At 41.0% G+C, this 25,964-nt stretch overlaps 1 protein-coding gene across 1 annotated transcript in view; it reads left to right on the top strand.

The window, feature by feature from the left end:
• Positions 1 to 25,964, top strand: part of pggt1b (protein geranylgeranyltransferase type I, beta subunit) — an 86,470-nt gene that overhangs the window by 5,153 nt on the left and 55,353 nt on the right. Inside the window, exon 2 of the mRNA XM_041186835.1 lies at positions 10,905 to 11,023. Within this exon, the coding sequence (XP_041042769.1) occupies positions 10,905 to 11,023 (119 nt within the window). The remainder of the gene's footprint in view (positions 1 to 10,904; positions 11,024 to 25,964) is intronic.

The following is a 25,964-nucleotide window of genomic DNA, read 5'->3' as shown; positions in this document are numbered from 1 at the left end:
TAGCCAGCGAAACCCACATCCTGTGACTGAATTTGTTTAAAAAGCCACTCAATTCAAGGGCAATTAGGGATAAGGAGCAAATGCTGGCCTGGCCAGCGATGCCCATATTCCATGAAAGAACAAAATAAAATAACCCATTCTTGATGAAGTAATGGAAACAGTTAAGTTAGTCAAATAAGATTTGTCTTCAATAAATCTGTGTAAAAGACATTTTGTTGAAGCTTTTCGTCTTGCACTTAGAATCACAGAATCTTTACAGTGCAGAAGGAGGCCACTTGGCCCATTGAGTTTGCACTGACTCTCTGAAAGAGCATTCTACCTAGTCTCACTCCCCTGCCTAATGCCTGTAACCTTGCACATTCTCTTTTCAGATAGCAATCCAATTCCCTTTTGAATACCTCGATCGAACCTGTCTTCACCCCCCTCCAGACTCCAATCACCCTCAAGGTTAAAAATTCTTTTCCTTCCATCACTATTACTTCTTTTGCCAATTATTTTGAATCAGTGCCCTCTAGCTCTTTATGCTTTCTTGAGTAAGAACAGTTTCTCACTCGTTACTCTGTCCATACCCCTCAGGATGTTGAATACTTCTATCAAGTCCCCTCAGAGTCTTAAGGTCTCCCTCTTAGACTTGCTTTTATGATTGACAGAATTTTTAAAAAACATTAATTTGCAGCTAAAGGTTACAGGAGCTACAAAGTTATACTCTTTTTTAAAAAAACATTATTATACACTTAACAGAAGGGGCTTTCATGCACAAATGGTGTGAAATGATATCTTTTGAAATCTTAACATTTAAACAGGCATAGACTTATTCAAAAAAAATTATTTCGTGACCCCTAATCAAAGTGACAGCACCCATTTTGTGGGCTTATATTGGGTACATTTCTAACATTTTTAGCACTCTTTTAAATATCAGAAAGGATATTTATTGACAATCGCAAGAATAACAGTGTGAGGGGGTGAGGGGAAGCAACATCTTAATACTGTTTGAGAAGCAAGTGCTGATTGGTTGGCAAGTGGCCTCTGGTAGAGGCATTGCCATGGAGAATGTACCAGTTAACGGCAACTGACAGTTAACTGCAAAGCATTGTTTGAAATTTAAACCGGGCAGCTTGACTCTGGCCAAGGCACTGCCCTGAGCAATGAACCAGTGAATGGCTATCACTTTTGTTTAGCTGAAACAGGCACAACGTATGTACATGTTCTTTCTGTATGCCAAGAACAGGGCCCTGTGTATTAATACACGTAGCTCTCCAGTACACGCAAATGCGCCGCACCACGAGCCTGACTGACAATCTTAAATTGGTTGTCAGCATGATTTTTAGCACATTGAGGATTATTTAGCAAATGTTGTCCAATCACAGAGTCACATCTAATGTCAGACTCTGTTTTGAGTTTTGCAAGAATAGGCTGTGTTGTAGTGCACCTCGAAACATATAAGATCCTGAGGAATTTTGACTGCGTGGATATGGAGAGGATGTTTCCTCTTGTGGGAGAATCTAGAACTAATACCCTGTTTAAAAATAAGGGGTTGCCATTTCAAACAGAGATGATGTGAAATTATTTCACTGAGGGTCATGAGTCTTTGAAACACTCTTTCTAAAGAGGTGGTGGAAGCAGAATCTTTGAATATTTTTAAGGCAAAGGTGAATAGATTCTTGGTAACAAGGGGTGATAGGCAATCGGGGGTAGGTGGAATGCAGATTTCAGGTTACTATCAGATCATCCATGATCTTATTAAATGGCGGAGCAGGCTCAGGGATGAATGGCCTACTCCTGTTCCATGTTTGTATGTTCGACAAAGCACCAGGAGACTGAGGTACAGGTTTTGATTGTTTATTATTCAAGCGTATGCAGGGAGAGACAGCCTAGGGCAGTCCAAGACCATACTCTAAAATGTTACAAGTGTTCCCTCCTCAGGTGCACCTTAGCCACTTGTATATATTCTAATTTTGTCAACTTAAAATCACATGCTTCCCTGGTCTCAGTTACTTGTTTCCCATGTGTACACACATCCAGCACTGTTCTCATTCATGCAAGACCGCCATATCTTGCTGATTGTGCAGGAGTCTGGGCTTCCTTGATTTCAACACCCACTCCCTGGCCTTGTCCTTTGTTCTACTAGCTTGTTTGTCTCATTCCTTTTCCTGTCTAAAGCACATCTGCTACCCTCCCATTCTGCTTTTCTACTTTTATTTTACTAAAAGGCACTTCTAACTAAAATCATTTATCCCTTTCAGTTGCCCCCCTTTGGCCCTTGGCCTAGCCCAAGGTAGCCAACTCAGTGGTATTGCCCCTTTTATTATGCTCCACTGCCCATTGATACTGGCCAGGTATTGAGCTTAGGGTTATAAGGCTATCAATTATAGCATCTGCACAGGTTGGCCCTGCAACATGAGCACTTGCCCCCCCTTGTTTAGCCCCCATATTTCTGAAATCTCCTCATACTCTTTGCCATCTTGTGTGTCCTGATGTGGTGAACCAAGTATGTTAAGTGTAGAACCAATACCAGCTGGACCATAACAGAAACATGGGAGATGATCCTAATCCACGGGTGCACCTGGATATTCAGCCGATTTCCACCAATTCCAGAAGTCTTCCCATCACACGATGTCGACTTTCTGTTTGATCTCGTCTCAGTGTTTTAACTCGTTGCTGCAGATCTAATAGGTTCTGTGCATTTGCTGGGTCTCATCATGGATACCTGAAAGGTGTTCCAGTAACAGTAGGATTATATAGGAGAACTAGCTTAAATACCATGTCAGGTTTTCTTTAATGCCTTCCCCTGCCTGCATATTAACTGTTTCCCTCTTGTCGATTTCCACCAGTTCTACTTTTCCCACCCTGGCTGGTACCTGTGGATGTAGGCACACCACATGGCTGGTTAAAGGACAACATTGATTGTTCCCATACTGGTATTCTCGTTGTGATGTGGTAATGCAATATCTCTCTGTACCCAAGGATGAAATGTGAATTGCTTCCATCGGAGCCCATATAGCTTCCATTGTACAATTGGCTGTTGCATTAAACCTGCACCTTGCTTCTTCTGTCTCATATATTGGATGTGGACACACTACCAAGGAAGTCTCTACATTCTAAAGTGGTGGTTACTGTATTACCCTCTATCTCTACTGCATATGGCAGTATAATATGATAATTTACATAATTACCCCAATATTTTTCTACTCTATATAATATCTTAGTGGATGTTGATTCTGGTATGACTGGGGTTGCCAAAACAATGCCGATTAACACACTATTATTCACAACACACTTAGTATTGGTTCTAAATCCGCACGTTAGACCCCCGAGCTGGCAACTATCAAATCATGATTATTGTGTCGTGACAGGTTAAACAAGTGTGCATTTATTATCCACAGGGGTATCTTACCCCCATGAATTTATCTCAAGTTTTCCCGTATCTGCTTGAGTATCCGTGATCCATAGGTGCTGCAGATGTCATTCCTGACCACATCATCTGAAAAGTTGCTCTCTACGTTAATCAATTTGTTAATGGTCCAAGCATGGCTCTCCAGTACAGTGGCCAAGCTCTGAATGATCCATGTCAGGTCTTGGTCTGTACTGAGCTGCCAGTCCTGGATCCCTTTTCCCTTTTCCCAAATTTAAAAAAACTTTGGAGCTTACGATCTGGACTTTTTGGCTCACTGTTGCCAAATCAATTGAATTTACTATTGAGGTCCCTGTGTTAAACGCTGTGGTAATGTCATCAACCAGACTACTTTTTAGTCGACCTTTTACCTGAACAAGGGGTGCAGCCATGGTTCGTGCTGCATCATTAAACCAAGCCACCTGTGTTGTCACTTGTTTTAACCACTGGTGCATACAATGCTCGGGTTTGACCCGAGCACCACTCAGGCAAGTCAGTATCGGTGATGTTTATTACGCTGGGTACAAGCTCGTGGTGTATGTTATCGTAGAGTTTTGCTCACTGCTATCAACACCAGTCCATTCCCTGGTCCAGGGCTCAATGCTGGATAAGGGGGATCAGTTAATTGTGGCCGTGGCATTTTGCCTCCACTTGTTAAGTCAGTTAGTGCTGTTGTTGTAGCTTCATTCCTGTGGGTTCAAGTACATCACTGGTTGGTTGTGATTAGTTCTGTAAGATAAGATCAGTTAGTAACATGTTTCAAACGCGACCAATGCTTCTAATGTTACTTCCCTTTCATACCCACATAGGTGCAAGTATCACTAATCATTATTATCTCAAAGTCCTATCCACTTAGATGCAAAACCTTTTCTCAGGCATTACCTTCACCGTTACCTTATCTTTCACTTCTGGCATGTCCTGGGGGAGCCGTACCCTCACTACTTTCCTGGTCTGTCATCTCCTGCTGCTGTCTCACTTCGGACCTCAATTCCTTAAGCTGCCTACCCAAGTCTACAATGCACCTTCTTATTCTATCTTACAATGGCTCAGTATGTTCACTTCCAGTGGCGGTTCTCTGAGAGCCTCTCAGCTTTGCCTGTCATCATGGTGTTAATCCTGTGGTCTTACTCTTTGTGGCTCTCAGGCATATTAGTATAGTCAGTAATACATCTGGTCAGCCTTTTTCCAGCTTTCCCTTTACCTGTATCCATCTTGTGGTAAATTGTCAAGTATTATTTCTCCTTATCCTTCAATTGCCTACAGATTCCTTATACTTTTACCTTTTAAGTCTTTCTTACCCTCTCTTATCATGATCATCCCAAGATTCTCTTAAGGTCAGTTTCTCTATTGCCTTGATTGTTTAAAATATTTCCTAACTCTTTACGTCATATTAACTACCCTATGTCAATGGGCATCTCTGTCTCTAGATCTTTGTTTATCTCCTCCTGTGTGATTCCAATGTCTCAGGTGATGGTCAGATTATCAAATTCAGTTCTCTTAAAACAGTTTGTATATTGTGTACTCTTTCCCTAACTCTATCTTCTATCCTTAATCTTTCCCTTGTACCATTTTAACATGCAATACACATGCATCTTATCTCGTTCAGGTTGTCTGGAGAGGCTTTACAGTCAGTAAAGTATTCTCAGCATTTTTAAAACAGAAATCAAACATTTCTATTTGATTCCAGGTATTAACATGTTTTGCTTCCTTATCCCCTCCTTGCAACATTTTATTTTCTCAAAAGTAACCCACTAGATTGTGTCTGATTTTTTTTCATTTTCAAATTCCAGATTCATTAACTCTGCCAAAAATTGGATTTCTGCCAAACTTTGACAAGGTCTTGAGCTTATCTTTATATTTTGGGAACAGACTTACAAATACAAAAAGCTTGCAGCATTTGAATTCATGTCAATTGTTGTCAAACCTTTTAAAATGAAAATTTCCCTTTGAGAACTTTATCGGGAACCAAACCTCAAATTTTTAAACTTTGTAAGAACTATAATTTACGCTATCAAAATTAAAATTACCTCTTTTTATCACGTGTATAAATTTGTATCCAGATTAAAATTCCCACATGTTTATCAACACACGTTCTTTATCTTGGATAGCATCCTAGATATTCAAAATTAACTTGCTAAATTACACTGCACTTTTCACTTGTCCCAAAGTCAAATAACAGTGTTGTTGGGCTGCAGATTTCCTTTCATATTTAATTAATCTCTTCTTCAAAAGAAACACCTTTTTATCCATAGAAACCACCTAGACATGTGCTTTTGTCTTTTGAATTTCAGGTAATTTTTTCCTCAGAATTTTTAGAATACCAACTTGTTTGAACTAAAATTAATTCATTAATCCCAATCAGCTTGGAAACAGATGGAAAGAGTTACTACCTGCTAGTCTGCAAGGAGGTGGTGCAAAGGCTGGTTCATCTCAAAGGAAAACCCTGTTTTATCTTTGCAATACCTTCAAATTGCGATTTTTGCCAGAAATCTCAACTCGAACCTTTTACTCAAAACATTGGAATGTTTTAGTACAATTTTCCTTTTCTCTAATATGAGGCTTTTGACTCTTAAGTGCTGAACTCCACGCACAAATGACCTTTTAGGGAAGAAAACACATTAAAGCTCACATACAAATGCTTCCTTGCACACTAACACACACACATATATAAAGCTATGTATTTCCATTTTTATAACATTTATCTTAATGACTTAAAGGTTTCATACTTTAAACAAAACTTCAAATAGCAGTGAGTGGGGGGGGGTGGAATAAAGGGATCTTCGAGGCTCCACCTACAGGGACAATCAAAATGACTGAAGCTCCCATTTCCTCTGCTCCTGCCTATCATTGCGTATTAACTGCCTCTAGGGGTATCTCTCCCCAGAACACACAGCTCTTGTGACTTAAATAACTTAAAAATGAATTGATCAACCAGAAATTCAGTGAGGGACTTTTCGGTTCCCACCCATCCTTTGCATTTTCTTAAGTTTTTTTAAGATGTTCTACTATGAACCTCGTAATGGAGCCTTCTGGTCCCCAATTGGGGTCCATGGCATCCTCCATCTCCTTCTGCTCTCCCGAAAACTTCTTTTTTTCCGCCTGCCCTGCGTGATCTTTTTCACCCTGCGTGGCTTTGGCTTATGCCTTCCAAAGGGTCCTACCTATCTGCGTGGCTTTGGCTTTTAATCCGCCAGTATGGTTCCGCCTCCTGTTCTAAGTTCTCCTTCAGATTCTTTGGATACTTGGTTGGATCTTTACTTGGGTAGGCTTACTGCTCTAACTATGGGTGGTAAATAAATGTAGTCACATGTTTGTAGTGCTGCTCCGATGATCCGGTACGAGTCATCCTGCTCGCAGGCCAATTGGTGTAGTTCACCTAGACAAATGATCAGAGACTCAGGTACAGGTTTTGATTGTTTATTATTCAAGCATACGCAGGGAGAGACATCCTTGGGCAGTCCAAGATAATACTCTAAAAAGGTTACAAGTGTTCCCTCCTCAGATGCACCTTAGCCACTTGCATATATACTAATTTTTTCAACTTAAAATCACATGCTTCCTTGGTCTCAGTTACTGTTACTCCCATGTGTTCATACATCAAGCATTGTTCTCATTCATGCAAGACCACCATATCTTGCTAATTGTGCAGGAGTCTGGGCTTCCTTGATTTCAACACCCACTCCCTGGCCTTGTCCTTTGTTCTACTAGCTTGTTTGTCTCATTCCTTTTCCTGTCTAAAGCACACCTATTATTCTCCCATTCTGCGTTTGTTTATAATTTATTTTACTAAAAGACACTTCTAACTAAAAGCATTTAACCCTTTCTAGCTGGCTGTGTACAGTCCACTGACCTAGCATCACTGGCACTGAAATTTATATCCCACATGACTCATTTGTGAGATGGGCAGAATGTCTTCTTGGCTTGACTGCAGCATCCTGTGAGTGGTGAATACCACTCATGTTGCTACTGCATAGTAGCAGTGTTTTTTTAAAAGTTCATTTACAGGAATGTGCACTTCGCCCGCTGGACCAGCATTTATTGCCCATCCCTAGTTGCCCTTGAGATAGTGGTGATCTGCCTTCATGAACCACTGCAGTCCATGTGGTGTAGGTACACCCACTGTGCTAGGAAGGGAGTTCCAGGATTTTGACCCAGCAACAATGAAGGAATGGCGATATATTTCCAAGTCAGGCTGGTGAGTGGCTTGGAGGGGAACTTCCTGGTGGTGATGCTCCTACCTATCTGCTGCCCTTGCCCTAGATGGTAGTCATCGTAAATTTGGAAGGTGCCGTCGAAGAGCCTTGGTAAATTCCTGCAGTGCATCTTGTAGATGGTACATACTGCTGCTACTGTGTGTGGGTGCTGGAGGGAGTGAATGTTTGTGGATGTGTTGCTAGTTAAGCGGGCTGCTTTGTCCTGGATGGCGTCAAGTTTCTTGTGTTGTTGGAGCTGAACTCATCCAGGCAAGTGGAGAGTATTCCATCCGACTTGTACCTTCTAGATGGTGGTCAGGCTTTGGGGAATCAGGAGGTGAATTACTCGCCGCAGGATTCCTAGCCTCTGATCTGCTCTTGTAGCCACAGTATTTATATGGCTAGCCCAGTTCAGTTTCTGGTCAATGGTAATCCCCAGGATGTTGATAGTGGGGGATTCGGTGATGGTAATGCCATTGAACGTCAAGGGGCGATCGTTAAATTCTCTCTTGTTGGAGATGGTCATTGCCTGGCACTTTTATGGCATGAATGTTAATTGCCACTTGTCAGCCCAAGCCTGGATATTGTCCAGGCCTTGCTGCATTTGGACATGGACTGCTTCACCTAGTTTCTCCTGTTGCACAAATTTTTGAGATACCTGATTCCGGGTTAATCTGAGGTAAGCTGGGGAGTAAAGATTTCCCCACCACTGATGTTAGGCTGACTGGCCTCTAGTTGCCAAGTTTATCCCCCTCTTTTTTTAAACAAGGGGGCATTTGGTGCCCCCCACCCACTTCTCTGGCATCAACCCCATGTCCAAGCTGGATTGTAAGATTGTGGCTAGAGACCCTGCAATTTACACATCTCCCTCCCTCCATATTCTAGGATAAATTCCATCTAGGCCAGATGCCTTTTAATATTTTGAGTACATTCTCTTTATTTTTATCAACTGCCTCTTCCTTCATTGTAATGTTGATAGCAGCCTTGTTGCTAGTAAAGACAGCTGCAAAGTACTCATTTAGTACCTCAGCCTCCATGCCCTCTGCCTCCACAAGAAGGTTTTCTTGGTTCCTAATCAGCCCCACCCTTCCTTGACTACCCTTGTTATCACAATTAAGTTACCTTGTCTTAATTGTGGATGATATAGACAATAGGTGGAGAGGCAGTTCTAAGTGGCTTATTTACCAACCAATTGAGATGATACAAGCATGGAATGAATTGTTTTGAGATGCCTTCTGGAAGTCCTTGTAGCTTTTCACAAATCAACATTGTAAGCTCAGGATCTAGAATGCTGATCCTCTTGAACAATGTGTACTGTAAGTGGGAATATCAAAAAAAATGTCGATTTCTTCCTGAAAAGCAACTGAGAAAACTCACTTGGATTCTGCTGGAAAACCCAATCTCTGCATTAGATACGCCATGTTACTTCTTTCAGTTGGAAGCATTATTTGTGGATTTTCTCTCTGTTCTGAGTAGTGAAATTGTTAAGAATATGTTTGATTTTGCTACACAGCTGATTTTGAATCAATCATCTGGATGTTACTATTGACAAAGGTGCCATTTATTGCTGATCCCTAGTTTGTCTGAGCAGCTGATGATGGGCTTCCTCCTTCAACCGCTGGTAGCAGTTTGAAACAGCTGAGAGCTTCAGAGGGCAGTTGTCATCCACTTTGCTGCACGACTGAAGTCAGGTGTAGGCTAGATAGAGCGGTCTATTCTTCACTAGTATTTGGGACAGCCTTGGCTTATTGATGGCACTTTAGCTTCTAAAGTCAGCAGTATAATTAAATGTTGGTTTGCATATTTTAATGCTGGTACCTGCTGTATAGCACCAGGGTAAGAAGCTTAAGTATAGAATAGAATGAAGACATTTCTTTTTACCCTTTATTTTGGTTTGTTTACATCTGTCAGTTTGTAATGCTTAAAAGGTGCCGCAAAACATTACATTGAACTCTGAACTAAAGGAACAATGGAGCAGGGGTAGGCTATTCAACCCTTTGAGCCTGCTCCGCCATTTACTTAGATCATGACCGATCTACCAGCTCAACGCCATCACCTTGCACTATCCATGTATCCCTTGATGTCATTGGTATCTAGAAATCCGTTGACCTCTGCTTTGAACATACTCAATGACTGAGCCTCCACAGCCCTCTGGGCAGATAATTCCAAAAATTCACCACCCTCTGACTGAAGAAATTCCTCTTCATCTCAGACCTGAATGGCCTGTAACTGTGTCCCCTGGTTCTAGATTTCCCCCCACCCCACCAACCAAAGGAAAAATCCTTTTTGCATCTACCCTGTCGAGCCCTGTAAGAATTTTTTACACTTCATTGAGGTCATCTCTCATTCTTCTAAGCTCTAGAGGACACAGGCCCAGTCTCCTCATCTTTCCTTATAGGACAATTCCAGCATCCCAGGAATTCGTCTGGTTCCAGGGTTTAGTCTGAAAGACTAAAGGATAGCATAATCATACGGTCAAGAACTTTGACTTGCTAATCAGTACTGAAATCTAGTTACTACCCCAATACCTGTTTCCTATATTACTTTTACATTTTCATCCCTTCCATGCTTTTAGGCAGTTATGTCAGCGCATACCCGCCAGCTTAGGATAGCTAGGATATCTTCTAGGTCAGGAGTGCACCTTCTGGAGAAATATAGGCAAGAAGCTATCTCCCTTTACTCTTTGGTATAATGCATTTAAGTTCCATAAAGATGTGCCCAGTATGCTGCCTTTGGATTCCTCAGAATTTTAAAACTACTCTAAGAATACACATTGATGATTTGTTTAATCAGATAAGAGTGGTTTCATGTGGATCTAATTGAAATAGTGAAAGTTGTGGAAAAAAATACTATCTACATGTAGAATCTGTCTATTGGAGAAGTCTGCAGAAATCTTGAGACTCGTCGTCTGATGGAATAATCTATTAAATAGCTGATGAATTGTCAGGCTCCTTAGTGCTAGCATTAACTATATAAACTGTGAAATTTTGAAACTGAGTTCTTGCAGTCCTTAGAGAGAAATTCATCTCGTTTTATATAGTTTTGCAGAATAAATCCGTTCTACACACTTTGTCTAATCTTCAGTTCATGCAGATTTTTAAGTAATTAGCTGAGGGCTTCCAGGGTTTGCGCATAGCATACTGCAAGACATTTATATGAATGTGGCTCTTGCTATGCAAGTTTTATTGAAGAGCATTTGCCTAGTTCTCAGCTAATAATTTACATTGTGTGTACCTCCTATACAATATGGAATGTGAAGATGTTCACTTGATGAATCTTAATGTTTCTGTGCTTTTTTTTTTGTTACTTGATATTCACAGATTGACCATTGCTTTCTTTGCACTGTCTGGCCTGGATATGCTGAGTGCCTTGCATCTGGTGGATAAAGCCAGCATCATTGAATGGATTTATTCGCTCCAGGTTCTTCCCACTGAAGATAGTGAGTGAGTTTTTGTTTTTGATCTTGGATTTAATGCCGCCTTAAAGATACCATTGTTATGATCTTGGACCAGACCTCCAAGTTATTGGTACGGTCTGGTTAGGGACCAATGACTCTTTTCAAAAGTAGACAAAGTTTGCGATTTAAGACTCTTGATAAGAGAATAAAACCACAAGATTCCACTGTTTTGAACAAACAAAAGTAAAATTTACTATACAAAACCAGAAAGATAAAACAATTGATGTTATCTATCTTATACTCTAACATTCATGTGGTACATGTCAATTAACAAGCAAACTGTAGTTGAACACATTATACTGCACGTTAAATGACAGATGCAACCAAGACAGATTCCATAGATTTTTCAGCAACCCACCCAGACATCAGTTACCTTGAGACAATCAATCTCATTGAAATTCACACTCCCTCACAACGGATTCCAGTCTTCACCTTCAAAGATCTCGACTTCGAATTCTCTCAAAAGTCACTCCAACCCAGCCTGAACAACAGGCCACATTGCAGGGCTTCAGTCTTGTCTCTTGAGACTCCGTTCACCTGAATTCCCAAGTCTGCTGCAAGCACTGCTTCAGCTCTTTGGCCATTCAGAGCACTCCAAAGGGGTACCATTGCTGGAGTTACTAACCTTCTGCTGCCAAATTCAATTCCCAGGGACTGTCCTGGGCCCTCTCTGGCTGCCATGGGCCCTCCCTTAGTCTTCCAACTGCAGCTCTTTTTCTGCTTGGAACCTCTTTCTCTGCTCTTCTTTCTTCTTAACTGGGACCTCCACCTGTCCCCAGTCAGCCTGGCACTTCTTTTTGGACTTCTCGCTGCCTGCAGTCTGGGACTCCCTTCCGATTATGGTGCTTCGCTCCTGGTCACTTGATCAGGCTTGCATGCCACTTTGTCTTGAATAATTTTGTACATCATGAGTCGAATAAAAACCATATGAACTATGCCCAATAGATCTTTAGCTTTGTGTCGTTGCCGATGATTCACATCTATTGCTCATCTGTTGTGAGTCTTCAAGTGGTAGTACAGTCCATTTTGAGCAAGGCATTGTTGGGGCATCATAGATCGTTATTTACTGATGTGGGAGCTGCTGCCGCATGTTCCTTTCTGTGATAGCACTTTTCTGTGGTAATCTGAAGACATAGTTTTTCAAATTTCCATGCTCCAGTATGGAGACTTCAGCCACATGATTTGGTCACGTACAGACTTCTCAATTATTGAAGCAATCTGATGTGAAATGACGTCTTGCTTCCATGAATCCTTGTATCTTAGTTTTTGTCACTATTGAGCTCTCGATTACGTCCACCTTTTGGTAAGTAACCATCATCCATTCTAGCAAAGAGATAAAAACAAAAAACTGCGGATGCTGGAAATCCAAAACAAAAACAGAATTACTTGGAAAAACTCAGCAGGTCTGGCAGCATCGGCGGAGAAGAAAAGAGTTGACGTTTCGAGTCCTCATGACCCTTCGAAAGAACTAGGTCCTAGTTCTGTCGAAGGGTCATGAGGACTCAACGTCAACTCTTTTCTTCTCCGCCAATGCTGCCAGACCTGAGTTTTTCCAGGTAATTCTGTTTTTGTTATCCATTCTAACAACGTGGCTTTGCCATTGTAGTTGACATCTCTTTGAGCGTTGCCATGAAAACGTCTGAGTTGGAAAGCTGCGCTACTTCTGTGTTGGAGATTCTAACGCTGCAAATGGCAGCCAGAAATCTTCCTTGTGCAGTGCATATGAAATGAGTTCAATCTGTGTTCCCGCATCTGATGTGTAGTCCAAGTTTCAGCACCATACAGCGGTCTACTTAGTACGCAGGTGTCTTAAGTACTTAGCTGTGTGGTAATTGAGGGTTTGGTACTTTTCCAGGCACTTGCCTGAAGCTTTCCAAGTGTTGCAGCCGCATTACCAATATGAGCTGATATTTCCTCATCAAGATTCATTTCTCTTGAGACTGTTGACCCCAGGTAGCAGAATTTGTATACATTTTTCAGTTCAACATTGTTTAGTTATAGTGCTGCTTTGGACTGAACACCTCGAGTCATTGTTAACGTTTCATGTCTGTATGACCCTTCTTCAGAGCTCTGAAGAAGAGTCATGAGGACTTGAAACATTAACTTTATCTCTCTCTCTCTTTCTCTCTCCACATATGTTGCTCAACCTGCTGAGTTTTTCCAGCATTTTCTCTTTTTGTTTCCGATTTCCAGCATCCCCAGTATTTTGCTTTTACCTTGAGTCATTTGTAGACTGATCATGATCCCAAATTTCTCTGCAGCAGTTGAGAAGCCACTTAGAATTGACTGCAGGCCTACAGTTGAATGCACCACAAAAGCAGCAGCATCAGCAGACAGGAGTCCACAGGAAGCAGAGGATAGGGGTAAATGGTTGGCATTTTTGGGTTGGCAAGCTGTAACCAATGGAGTGCTGCAGAGATCAGTACTGAGGCCTCAACTATTTACAAACTATGTCAATGACTTGGATGATGAGGCCTAATGCACGGTAGCTAAATTTGCTGATGACACAAAGATAGGAAACTAAGTTGTCACAAGGATGTAGAGTCTACAAAAGGATTTAGATAGTTGAAGTGAGTGAGCAAAAATTTGGCAGATGGAGTACAATGAGGAAAATCAGTCAAACTTGTTCACATTGGTAGGAAGAATAGAAAAACAGAATGTTATTTTAATGGAGAGAGATTGCAGAACTCTGAGGTACAGTGGGACCTGGGTGTCCTGGTAAATGAATCATAAAAAGTTATTATGCAGTTACAGCAAGCCATTAGGAATGCAAATGGTATGTTGCCATTTATTGCAACGGGAAGAGAGTATAAAAGTAGGGAAGTGTTGCTACAACTGTACAGGGCTTTGGTGAGACCGCATCTGGATTACTGTCTACAGTTTTGGTTTCCTTGCATTAAAAATGATATAATTACATTAGAAGCAGTTTAGAGAAGGTTCACTCAACTGATTCCTGGGATGAAGGGGTTAACATAGGAGGAAAGGTTGAGCAGATTGGGCCTATACCCATTGGAGTTCAGAAGAAAGAGCGATGATCTTATTGAAACATATAAGATCCTGAGGAGACTTGACAGGGTGGATGCTGAGAGGATATTTCCCCTTGTGGAGGAGTCTAAAACTAGGGAACACAGTTTTAAAAAATTAGCAGTCTCCCATTTAAAACTGAGATGAGAATTTTTATTCTAAGGGTCGTTGTCTGTGGAATTCTCTTTCCCAGAGAGCAGTGGAGGCTGGGTCATTGATCATATTCAAAGCTGAATTAGATTTTTGATTGACAAGGGAGTCGAAGGTTAGGGGGGAGGGTGTGGCAGGCAACTAGGTCGAGTTGAGGCCACAATCAGATCAGCCATGATCTTATCAAATGGTGGAGCAAGCTCAAGGGGCCAAGTGGTGTACTGCTCCGAATTCTTGTGTTCACGTATCGGAACATGTCTCACTTTAGCCTTTGCTCTCAATCTAGACAATTTGAACAGTTTTTCAACTGATCCTGTGCATAATAGTACTCCTCTGTAATCTTTATACCAGAAAGCATGCAAGAAGAGGCAGGAGAAGACAGTGCCAATGCATTGGTGCATGAACAGAACCCTGTTTTACTCCACTCAGTATTGGGAATAACTTAATGTCATTCCATTGTAGATCATTCTTCCTTTTATTTCACAGTGTCAAAATTTCAGGATTTGGAATAGATCTGCTGGGCAACTGATTTTTATAAGAAAGAACAGACCAGCTCTGCTAACCAGAACAAAGGCTTTGATCAGGTTTACAAAAGCAGTGTGTGTAGTGGCTTCTGCTGTTCTCTGCACTTTTGAAGTTGTCTCAATAAAGATCATGTCCGTGGTTAGAATGTTTCCTTTTTTTTGCATGCATAGTATCTTGAAGTGAAGCCCACTCTTCTTGTGGACTCTGGTTCACTTGCAATAGATTTTTTCAGCAAAGGTGTCATTTTACTGAAATTCATCTCTCATTTGCCTATCCTTGAGTTGCACATATATCTGTGGATGCACTTGATGTTTGTGCAATTTTTATTTTTGAATGACATGGAACATTTACAACAAACGAGCATGATGAGTTCCACAGTTGGCACTGTACATAGATTTGGAGATCTAGACATCTTTCACATCCCAACATTGAGCAATAGTGAAATCAGGTTGACGCCACCAGTTGGAATGGGAATGTTCCCATATTGCTTTTCATCTGTCCTTTATAGGAAACTGTGTGTTGATGATGTCCAAGTGATTACTATAGAACTCTTAACAGCAGCTGTCCAATTGAATTCATAGCTAAATATCATGGCATCAAAGTCTTTTGCAATGTGTGCATTGAAGTCTCTTAAAAGATATCTTTTATCACTTTCTGGTACATTTGTTAACGTTTGGTCAAGTGTATCAACCTCCCTTTTCTCTAACTTGTGGGGCATTATTGGATCTTAAGCACTGAAGCTACCAAACCTGCTGAATTTATTGGGGCGTGTACAGACATGTTTTTCTGAATGATACTCGGGTTTGTCAATTGTCTCAACCAATTCTTTTCTGATGGCAAAGCCTACTCCATACTCGTGCCTTGTCCCATTTGGCTTCCCTGATTGGTAGAAGGTATAGTCATTTTCATGGAGGGAATCAATTCCTGTAAACCATGTTTCACTCAGCTCTGCAGCATTGTCATTCATACAGGACAGCTCTTAGTTGGTGTTGATACCCAGTAGATAGAATTTGATTTATATTAAAAGTGATTCAACACAGATTGAATTAATTCTGTATTCGTGGCAGTGAGAAAGAAAACTTAAGACTTAAAATTTATCTGAAGTGCACGGTAGAGTGGATGATACAATTATTTTACAAACGTAGGTGCTGAAGATGATGACTTTGGTCTTCCTGGTGTTTAATTGGAGGAAATTGAGGCTCTTCTAAGACTAAATAGCAGACAAGTAATCTGACAATATAGGCAGTCTACAGTTGATGTTACCAAGGGCAAGTGTGCAGTTTAGGAAGAGGAAAGGTCAAGGATAGACCCTTGAAAGATAATTGTGGTTGACCTTATTATAAGATTGACAAAGAGGAGAAATACGTATTAAAACCATAGCTCAATGGAGAATGTCACTGTTGACTTTGGTTATGCTGGTTAGGTGTTGTAGTGGAATGGATATCTGATTGGAGAGATGCATATAGAGATTTGGGAGGGATAGGTATGGACAAGAACTTTGGAAAGGAAAGGGAGGCAGAAATAGGCAGTTGTTTGCAAGGACAAGGGTGTTGAGAATGGGATTTTTGTGAAGGGCTGATGGCACTTTTGAAAGAAGGGAGACAACCTGAGATATTTACAGAGTAACTTGCATAGGTTAAGCAACCAGCAAGTTATTGAGGATGGTATTCAGAAATGAGACTTCTGGGTGAGGTAAACTCTGAGAAAATGGAGGAGAATTTGGAGTGAGATGCGAGGCTCGGGTAGGAGTGGAGTGTAGGGAGCGATTCAGTTAGATAGGGGAGTGGGGGGTGGAATGTAGCAGAGACAGCTGGATTATAAGTTGCTGATGGCACAAAACTAAGTTGAAACTGTGAGAAGGACACCAAGGGGATGCAAAGAGATACAGGTTAAGTGGACAACAAGATGTATAATGGAGTATAATGTGGGGAAGTATAGGTTATTCACATAGAAAAACAGAATATTTTTTAAATGATCAAGAGACTTGGGTCTACTCACACAAGGAAAGCAAAGTTATTGTGCAGGTATAGCAATCAATTAGAAAGACAAATGACATGTTGGCCTTGTATTCTAATTCCCTTGCAATAAAGAATGATGAAGTCTTGCTACAATTGTATGGGAGTTTCATGGGACCACACCTGAAGTAGTGTCTGTAGTTTTGGTCTCCATATTTAAGGAAGGGTATGCTTGTATTAGAGGCGCTACAGCAAAAGTTCACTAGATTGGTCCCTGGCATGAGAGGGATGTCCTATGATAAGAGGCTGCAAAATGAGAGGTGCTCTCCTTGAAATGTACAGGATTCAAAAGGGGCTTGATAGACTAGACATTTAAAAGGTAGTTTCCTCTGGCTGGGGGATCTAGACCACAGGCAGGATAAGGGGTCGATCGTTTAAGACTCAGATGTGGAGAAACTTCTTTGTTCAGAGGGTTATGAGCCCTTTGCATTCTCTACCCCAATGGTTCTGAATGCTCCATCACTGGTTGTATTCAAGACTGAGATAGACAGACAGATTTTTGGTTTTTCATGAAATTGAAGGCTATGGAGAGCAGGTGGGAAAGTGGAAGTGAGGCACAAGATTAACCATGATCATATTGCATGGTAAAGCAGGCTTGAGGGGCCATATGGTCCACCCCTGCTCCTATTTCCTATATTCTTATATTCTCTGGTGTTTCCCTCATCTAACTAGCATTTTTTTAAAACTAGAAATGGCATGCCAGAACATTAAAAATTCAGACCACCTTATAACAATCAATGTTGATCTAGATTTAATTTTTTTTATTTAAAACTTTCCAGGAAAGCAAAAAATCTAAAAACCAACATGTGTACAATATGTGTTCACAACTTCTTGAAATGTTCACAACCTGAATGGTTTGTTTTGTTAATAGTGATAATTTGAAATTATATATACGCATGGTGTTATGTTCGTTTTATTTTATTGCTATTAAGAACTGAATACTGCTCCTCCTTTGGATACTATGGCTAGAAATATGAAACTATAATGACTTATATACAAGTGTCAGTCATCCTGGTAGTTGGAATCTTTCAAATAATTGTAAGCATTCTTTGTAACTATCAACCTCATCCGAGGAAGCTAGTGCAAGAATTCCATTTAAATAAGGTGCTTGAAATCTTTTTAATTTAAAAAAACACACAAAATTGTCATCTGACAGGTTTCCCTGCTTGAGGGATAATTCATTCTCCCATGCCAGTTACTTCAATTGCATTGTTTTCAGATTTCACAAAATCTGCCCATTTTCCCTGCAGTTTGTGGATAGGAACGCATTGGCATTTAAAAGCTAGTAGACAGCAGGCTTATTGAAATCTGCAGAGATGAAGAACCTTTTCTGTCGGAAGAATTGGCACCTACTCTGCAGAAGATCAATATAAGTAATTGAGAACGTTTTGAATTCCAGAAAGAGGAACTGGTTATGTGTTTAATCATAGGAGTTACAGAGTAAAGCTGAAAACACTCTGAAGATAGCAATTTTGTGCCCAATTTGTATTGATTGTTTTCATTCATTGTGTAAGCCATCAATTTGTTGCCATTCTCATTAAAAAGTGGATAAACTTGGGCATTATACAGAAGCTTTTCTTATTTGAATGAATGGTCAATAGGGTGACACTGTCTTAAGAAAATTCAAACAAATGTTTTCCATTTCAGGTAAAGGTCTTTTTTATTTGCCCCTGCACTTTATTATCACCCATCAATTATTGCCTGTCTTGAAAAGCCTGTCTACCTTCTACAAGGCACAAGTCAGTAGTGTGATGGAATACCCTTCACTTACCTGGATGAGTGCAGCTCCAAAAACACTCAAAAACTCAACACCATCCAGGACAAAGCAACCTGCTTGGTTAGCATACCATCCACCATGTTAAACATTCAATCCCTCCACCACCGATGCACAGTGGCAGCAGTGTGTATCATTCTCAAGATGCGCTGCAACAACTCACCCAAGGTCCTTTGCCCCCTCCAAACCTGCGATTTCTACCACCTAGATGTGCAGGGGCAGCAAGTGCATGGGAACGCCACCATCTGCAAGTTCCCTTCCAAGCAACACACTATCTTGACTTGGAGCTATATTGTCAAAATCCTGGAGTTCCCTTCCTAACAGCACTGTGGACGTATCTACACCAAATGGACTGCAACAGATTAAGATGACGACTTGCCACCAACTTCTCAAGGGCAATTAGAAATGGGTGACAAATGCTGGCCTTGTCAGCCATGCCCACATCCCATGAAAGGAAATATTTGGATACACCTGAGCTCACCAGTTTAGAAGAGGGATTGGTGCTGCTTATGCGCCGCAAGATAGAGGAACTTTAAATAAAATGCTAATTGGAATGCTGGAGCAGTTTGTATATATTATGTTTGTGAGGGTATAAGTCTGCCATGATCCCCCCGCCCCCCCATCCAACAGTTTTTCCAGACTATGGACTGTATTTACCCAAGAGAAATTTGTCGGCAGCATGTGCTGCTCTGAACTGCCAGAAAGGGAAATTCAAGAATATCCAAGAATAACGCTGATCCTAAGCTCTTTCCTTTTCCTCCATAATTAGATAATTAAATTTGTAGTGTGGGAGCTACGTTTTTATACCACCGTGCGTTTTATTTCATAAATGTAGTAGAACCATTTCACCTTTATGATCAAATGTGTGGTAACACAACCTACTATGGCACAATCTATCCTGTGAATAATAACTTAATAAACTTGTGATGACACCCAGGGCCTTTGGTTTCTATCTGTGTGTTTGGGGTAATATGTTTGGATGTTCTATCTATCCTCAGGGTTGGCAAATTCAGGAAGAAAGTTGAACGTTATGATCCTCATGTTAATCTCAACCTCGTGAAATAATTAGACATGAGGTGCTGAAAATACTGCTCACGTGTTTTGTTAGGTTTGATGAATCTGCTGAATTTTATACAAATTAAAATAATGTACTGTTGTAAACCAAAATAGCAGATTCCAGAAAGCTAGTTTCAAAGATCAGGAAATAATTAAGACAACAAAAAAATGCCATTTCCAAAGTGTGTTACTTGAGCAATTATTTCTTTACTATACGTTCAAGTTAGAACATTAAGTACATTTTGTACATAACTTCAGTAAAGGAAGGTTGGTATGTTCAAACAAAAGCTTTAGCTTTAGTCTGGTAGAGAGGTAAATCTCCTACTCCCCAGAGGTGTATTTGAAATATATCACACTTTAAAGATGTGGTTTTTTTAAACTGCAGTGTAGTAACTGTGTAGCTTTGTTGGACATGGTGCTGGAGTGCAAACTGCCTGTTGAAGAGGGAGGGATTGAATGTGGCATGTGAATGTCACAAAATGCAGAGACAGTTCTGAGATAATGTGGCCAGGAGTGCAGGGCAGCCAGGCAGGTATGTCATCCCTGAGCATGGCTGCAGACTAGGATGAAATCAGGTGGCTGATAGCTGACTTCCAGAGAGTGAAGTTTGCAAGCATAGTGCAAAAGTACAAATGTGCAATTATATTTTCCTTTTCTCTTTGCTGATGGTACAATCAATACATTTAAATATATATTTAACAATGCAAAACTTATTTTTTATATATTTTTTCATGGGATATGAGTGTTGCTTGCAGTTTGTTGCCCACCCTTGATGGCCTTGAACTGACTGGCTTACTAGGCTATTTCAGAGAGCAGTTACAAGTCAACCACATTGATGTGGGCCTGGAATCACATGTGGGCCAGACTGGGTACAGATGGCAGGTTTTCTCCCCTAGTGAACTAGATGGGTTTTTACGACAATCAATAATAGTTGCCATGGTCACAATTGCTAAGACTAGCTTTTTAATCCCGATTTATTAACTAAATTCAAATTCTACCAACTACCGTGGTAGGATTCGAACCCATACCCCCAGAGCTTTCGCCTGGGTCTCTGGATTACTATTTCAGTAACATTACCATTACACCACCATCTACTCATAAAATTGTTTTTCCTGCTTCTTTGAATGTCTTCAATCAAATTTTATTTGTATGATTCATCCTCTTCAAAAGCATGCGCATTTCAGTTAGGATAAATAAGTTAATTCAAAAATCTTAAAGCAATGCTCAAACAAAAGCTTCAATGGCCCAGCATTTCTATGGGCAAATTATTGCAGATCAAGAGATTCCCAGGTCACTATATGATGTCAGCTGGGATTCTGTGTCCCTTAGCTTGAGTGAGCAGAGTCTTGAAGATTATCCACTGTCAACTCCAGATCGGGCTTGTCCGTTTTGGCAGGAAGAAAAAAGAAAAGCATATTATCTAAATGGGAGAGGGTGCCGAGAGATCTGGGTGTCCTAGTGCATGAATCGTAAAAGACTAGTATGCAAGTACAGCAAGTAATTAGGAAAGCTAATAGAATGTTATCATTTATTGTGAGGGGATTTGAATACAAAAGTAAGGAGGTTATGTTTCAGTTGTACAGGGCACTAGTGAGACCATGTTTGGAGTACTGTGTGCTGCATTAGTCACCTTTATTTAAGGAAGGATGTAAATGCATTGGAAGCAGTTCAAAGAAGGTTTACCAGGCTAATACCTGGAATGAGTGAGCGGTCTTTAGAGGAAAGGTTGGACAGATTAGGCTTGTATCCGCTGGAGTTTAGAAGAGTAAGAGGCCACTTGATTGAAACATAAAAGATCCTGAGGGGTCTTGACAGGGTGGATGTGAAGAGGGTATTTCCTCTTGTGGAAAAATCTAGAACTAGGGGTCACTGTTTAAAAATAAGGGGTCGCCCATTTAAAACAAATGAGGTGAAACTTTATCACTCAAAAGGGTCGTGAGTCTTTGGAACCCTCTCCCTGTAAGGGTGGTGGAAGTAGAACCTTTGAATATTTTTAAGGCAGAGGTGGATAGCTTCATGGTTAGCAGGGGGGGTGATAGGATATTGGGGGTAGGTGGGATGCAGATTTCAGATTACTATCAGATCAACCATGATCTTATTAAACGGAGGAACAGGCTTGAGAGGCTGAATGACCTACTCCTGCTCCATGTTTATATGTAATAACCCCCAGAATCTCTGTAGGCAGTGACTGGTGAAAGCTCTCTTTCAGAATGTTGTGCAGACTTGGCCTGAAGGCCTTTCTCTTGGACTATTATGTACAGGTTTAGCGGTGGGAGATGATTTTGCTGAACTTTGGTGTGCCAAACTTATTTATTGGTTATGAAGCACCAGGTAGGAGGCCTTTCCTCTATTTTTTGCTCTAACCTCTGTATTCTCTAAAGCTGCTTAGCTATATTGACCAGCAAGGAAAGTTGGTCTCAACTGCTTCACTAAAAATTATCATAAACATTTTTTTTAAATTCTTTCACGTGATGTCGTCCTTGCTGGCTAGGCCAGCTTTTTTAATACCCGTCCCTCATTACCCTTGAAGGTGGTGGTGAGTTGCTTTCTTGAACCACTGCAGTTCATATGGTGTACTGTTAGAGACAACCTGTCAATTACATTGACAAAAGACAGAGCATTCAATTTGTAATTGTATTTTTAACAAATCTTGTGAAATTAGGCAAAAATATGAATCTTAAAAATGTAGCTTAAGTTAGTTTAGAGATTGTGGCTGTAACCATATGTTTGGGGAAATTAGTGATTCAATGCTCTTATGTACATAACAGCGATTTGTATTTATAAAGGGGCTTTAATGTAATAATACATCCTAAGACCGTTTCACAGTAGCATTTTTAAACAAGTATGATACCGAACCACAGAAGGAGGTATTCGGACAGATGACGAAAACCTTGGTCAAAGAGGTAGGTTTTAAGGCATCATAAAGGAGGAAAGTGAAGTGGAGAGGTCTCGTGAGGGAATTCCAGAGCTTGAGGCCTTGTCAGCTGAAGGTATGACCACCAATGATAGTGATTAAAATTGGGGATGCACAAGAGGCTGGAATTTAAGGAGCACAGGCCTTGGAGCTGGCGAAGATTATGGAGATAGGGAAGGGTTGAGGTCATGGAAGGATTTGAAAATAAGGGTGAGAATTTTGAAGTGGCGGTTTGATTAACCAGGAGGTGGTTTGATTAATCAGGAGCCAATGTAGGTCAGCAGCACAGGAGTGATATGGGAACAAGGCTTGGTGTGATTGTGGACGTGGGCAGCAGAGTTTTGGATGACTAAGTTTACTGAGGGTAGAATGTGGGAGGCCAGCCAGGATTGTGATAGAATAGTCAAATCTAGAGATAACAAAGACATAAATGAGGGTTTCAGCAGCGGGTGAGCTGAAATGGGCAGAGGTCAGGAATGGAAAAGATGCAATAACAATGATTGGTGTAATATATAGACCACCAACTAATGGAAGGGATGTGGAGAAACAAATTAGCAAAGAAATTACGGAGAGATGCAAGAGTTATAGAGTAATCATAATGAGAGACTTCAATTATCCAAATATAGACTGGTGCAGGAATAGTACAAAAGGACAAGAGGGGCGAGGGTTCCTGGAACATGTTCAAGATAATTATCTACAACAGTGCCTCTCCAGTTCAACGAGAGGACATGCACTTTTGGACCTGGTTCTGAGTTGGCCCAAGTGGATCAAATATCAGTCGGAGAGCCTCTAGGGGTCAGTGACCATTGTATCATAAGTTTCAGGTTAATCATGGAAAAGGACAAAGAACAATCCAGATAAGGATAATTAATTGGGGAAAAGCCAACTTCAATGAGATAAGAATGCATCTGAGTCAAGTGAGTTGGAATCAAATGTTGGCAGAAAAGACAGTGGCTGAACAATGGGCTACCTTCAAAGAAAAAGTATTGCAGGCAATGTCAAGGTATATTCCTTGAAGGGAAAAGGTAGGACAAATAAATCCAGAGCGCCCAGGATGATGCAAGAGATAGAGGAAACTTGCACTGGAAGTGGTGCAGAGGAGATTTACCAGGGTCCTGGCCTGGGTTGGAGGGTCTGAGCTACGAGGAAAGATTGGATAGGCTGGGGTTGTTTTCCTTGGAGCAGCGAAGGTTGAGTGGGGACCTTGTAGAGGTGTATCAGATTGAGGGACATAGATAGGGTGGATAGGAAGGTACTTTTTCCACTAGTAGATAGGTCAATAACCAGGAGGGCATAGATTTAAGGTAGAAGGCTAAGAGGGGAGTTGAGAAGAATTTTTTTCACCCAAGAGGGTGGTGGTAGTCTGAAACTCACTGCCTGAAAGGGTGGTTGAGTCAGAAACTCACATAACATTTAAGAGATATTTAGGTATTCACTTGCCTCCAGGGCTATGGGCCAAGTGCTGGAAAATGCAATTAGTGTAGTCAGATTTTTGTTGACTGGCGTGGACACGATGGGCCAAATGGCCTCCTGTGCTGTATGAGTAAAGATGAAAAGGGAGAAGTGTGTGTACGACAGATGTCAGGTAGAAAATACAGTGGAGGATCAGGCTGACCAGAGGGGAAGTGAAGAAACTAATAAGAGAAGCAAAGAGAGTATGAAAAGAGGCTGGCAGCGAAGACAAAAGGGAACCCCAAAGGCCTTCTATAAGCATGTAAATAATAGGGTGCTAAAAGAAAGAGTAGGGCCAATTAGGGACAACAAAAGGGGCTTGTACGTAGAGGCTGGAGAAATAGTGGAGGTATTGAATGAGTGCTTTGCATCTGTATTTATAAAGGAAGAACTTGCTACCCAGGCTGAGGTGAGAGGAGGTAACTAGTACACTAACAGAACTTACAATCAAGAGGAAGGAGATGTTGGAAAGGCTATCTTTACTTAAAATGGATAAGGTACCTGGACCAGATGAGATGCATCCAAGGGTACTGAAGGAAGTGAGAGTGGAAATTGAAGAAGCTCTAGTGGTAATCTTCCAGCCTTCCTTAGACAGGTAGGAGGTGCCAGAGAACTGGAAAACTGTGAATGTTACATCCTTGTTCAAAAAGGGGTGCAAGGATAAAGCTGGCAACTACAGGCCAGTCAGTTTGACCTCAGTGGTAGGGAAACTTTGGATAAAATTAGTAATGACTTAGACAAGTGCAGGATAATTAAAGAAAGCCAGCATTGGTTAATCAAGGGAAAATAGTGTTTAACTAACTTGCTGGAGTTTTTTTTGAAGAGGTAACGGAGAAGGTTGATGAAGGAAACGTTGTTGATGTGGTGTATTTGGATTTTGCAAAGACATTTGATACAGCGAGACAAAACAGGCTTGAGCAAAATTCTAGGTCATGGAATAAAAGGGAAAGAAGGCACTTGGGTAAGAAATTGGCTGAGTGGCAGGAAACAGAGGAGTGATAAATGGTTGTTTTTCAGATTGAAGGATATATATTAATGACCTAGATTGTGGTGTGCAAGGGACGATTTCAAATTTTACAGATGATACGTAGATTGGAAATGTCAACTATGATGGGGATAGTCTTGAACTTCAAAAAACCATAGACATGTTGGTGGATTGACAGGCAAGTGGCAGTTGAAATTCAATGCAGAGAAATGAGAGCTGATTCGTTTGGCAGGAAAGATATGGTGAGACAGTATAAAATAAAGGGAAACTCTCTAAAGGAGGTGCAGGGACAGAGGGACCTCGGTGTATATGCACATGGGGCATTGAAGATGCCAGGGCATGTTGAGAGAGCAATTAATAAAACATAGCATATTAGGCTTTATTAATAGGGGCATTGAGTGCAAGAGTAAGGAGGTCATGTTGAACTTGTATAAGACACTAGTTAGACTCCTCTGGAGTACTGCGTCCAGTTCTGGGCGCCATACTAGAGGAAGGATGTGAAGGCATTGGAGAGTGTGCAGAGGAGATTCATAAGAACGATTCCTGGGGTGAAGCACCGAAGGTATGAGGATAGATTGGAGAGGTTGGGACTGTTTTCCTTGGAGGAAAGAAGGCTGAGAGGAGACTTGATAGAGGTATTCAAGATCCTGAGGGATATGGGCAGGTTAAGTAGTCAGAAACTGTTCCTGCTTGAGAGCAGCAAGAACTAGAGGGTGTAGAATAAAAATAATTGGCAAAAGGAGTAGATGTGATGAGGATTTTTTTTCACCCAGAGGGTGGTTGGAGTCTGTAACAAGCTTCCTGAAAGGGTGGTGGAGACAGGTTCAATCGAGGTATTCAAAAGGGATTGGATTGCTATCTGAAAAGAAAGAATATGCAAGGTTACAGGGATAAGGCAGGGGAGTGGGATTAGGTGGAATGCTCTTTCAGAGAGCCAGTGCAGTCTCGATGGGCTGAATGGCCTTCTGCACTGTAAAAATAGTGATACTGTGAGATGGGCAATGTTACAGAGGTGGCAGTAGTTGATC

Source organism: Carcharodon carcharias, chromosome 4 (assembly GCF_017639515.1).
Source record: "Carcharodon carcharias isolate sCarCar2 chromosome 4, sCarCar2.pri, whole genome shotgun sequence".
NCBI lineage: Eukaryota > Metazoa > Chordata > Chondrichthyes > Lamniformes > Lamnidae > Carcharodon > Carcharodon carcharias.
This window is presented reverse-complemented; position numbering and strand designations above follow the sequence as displayed.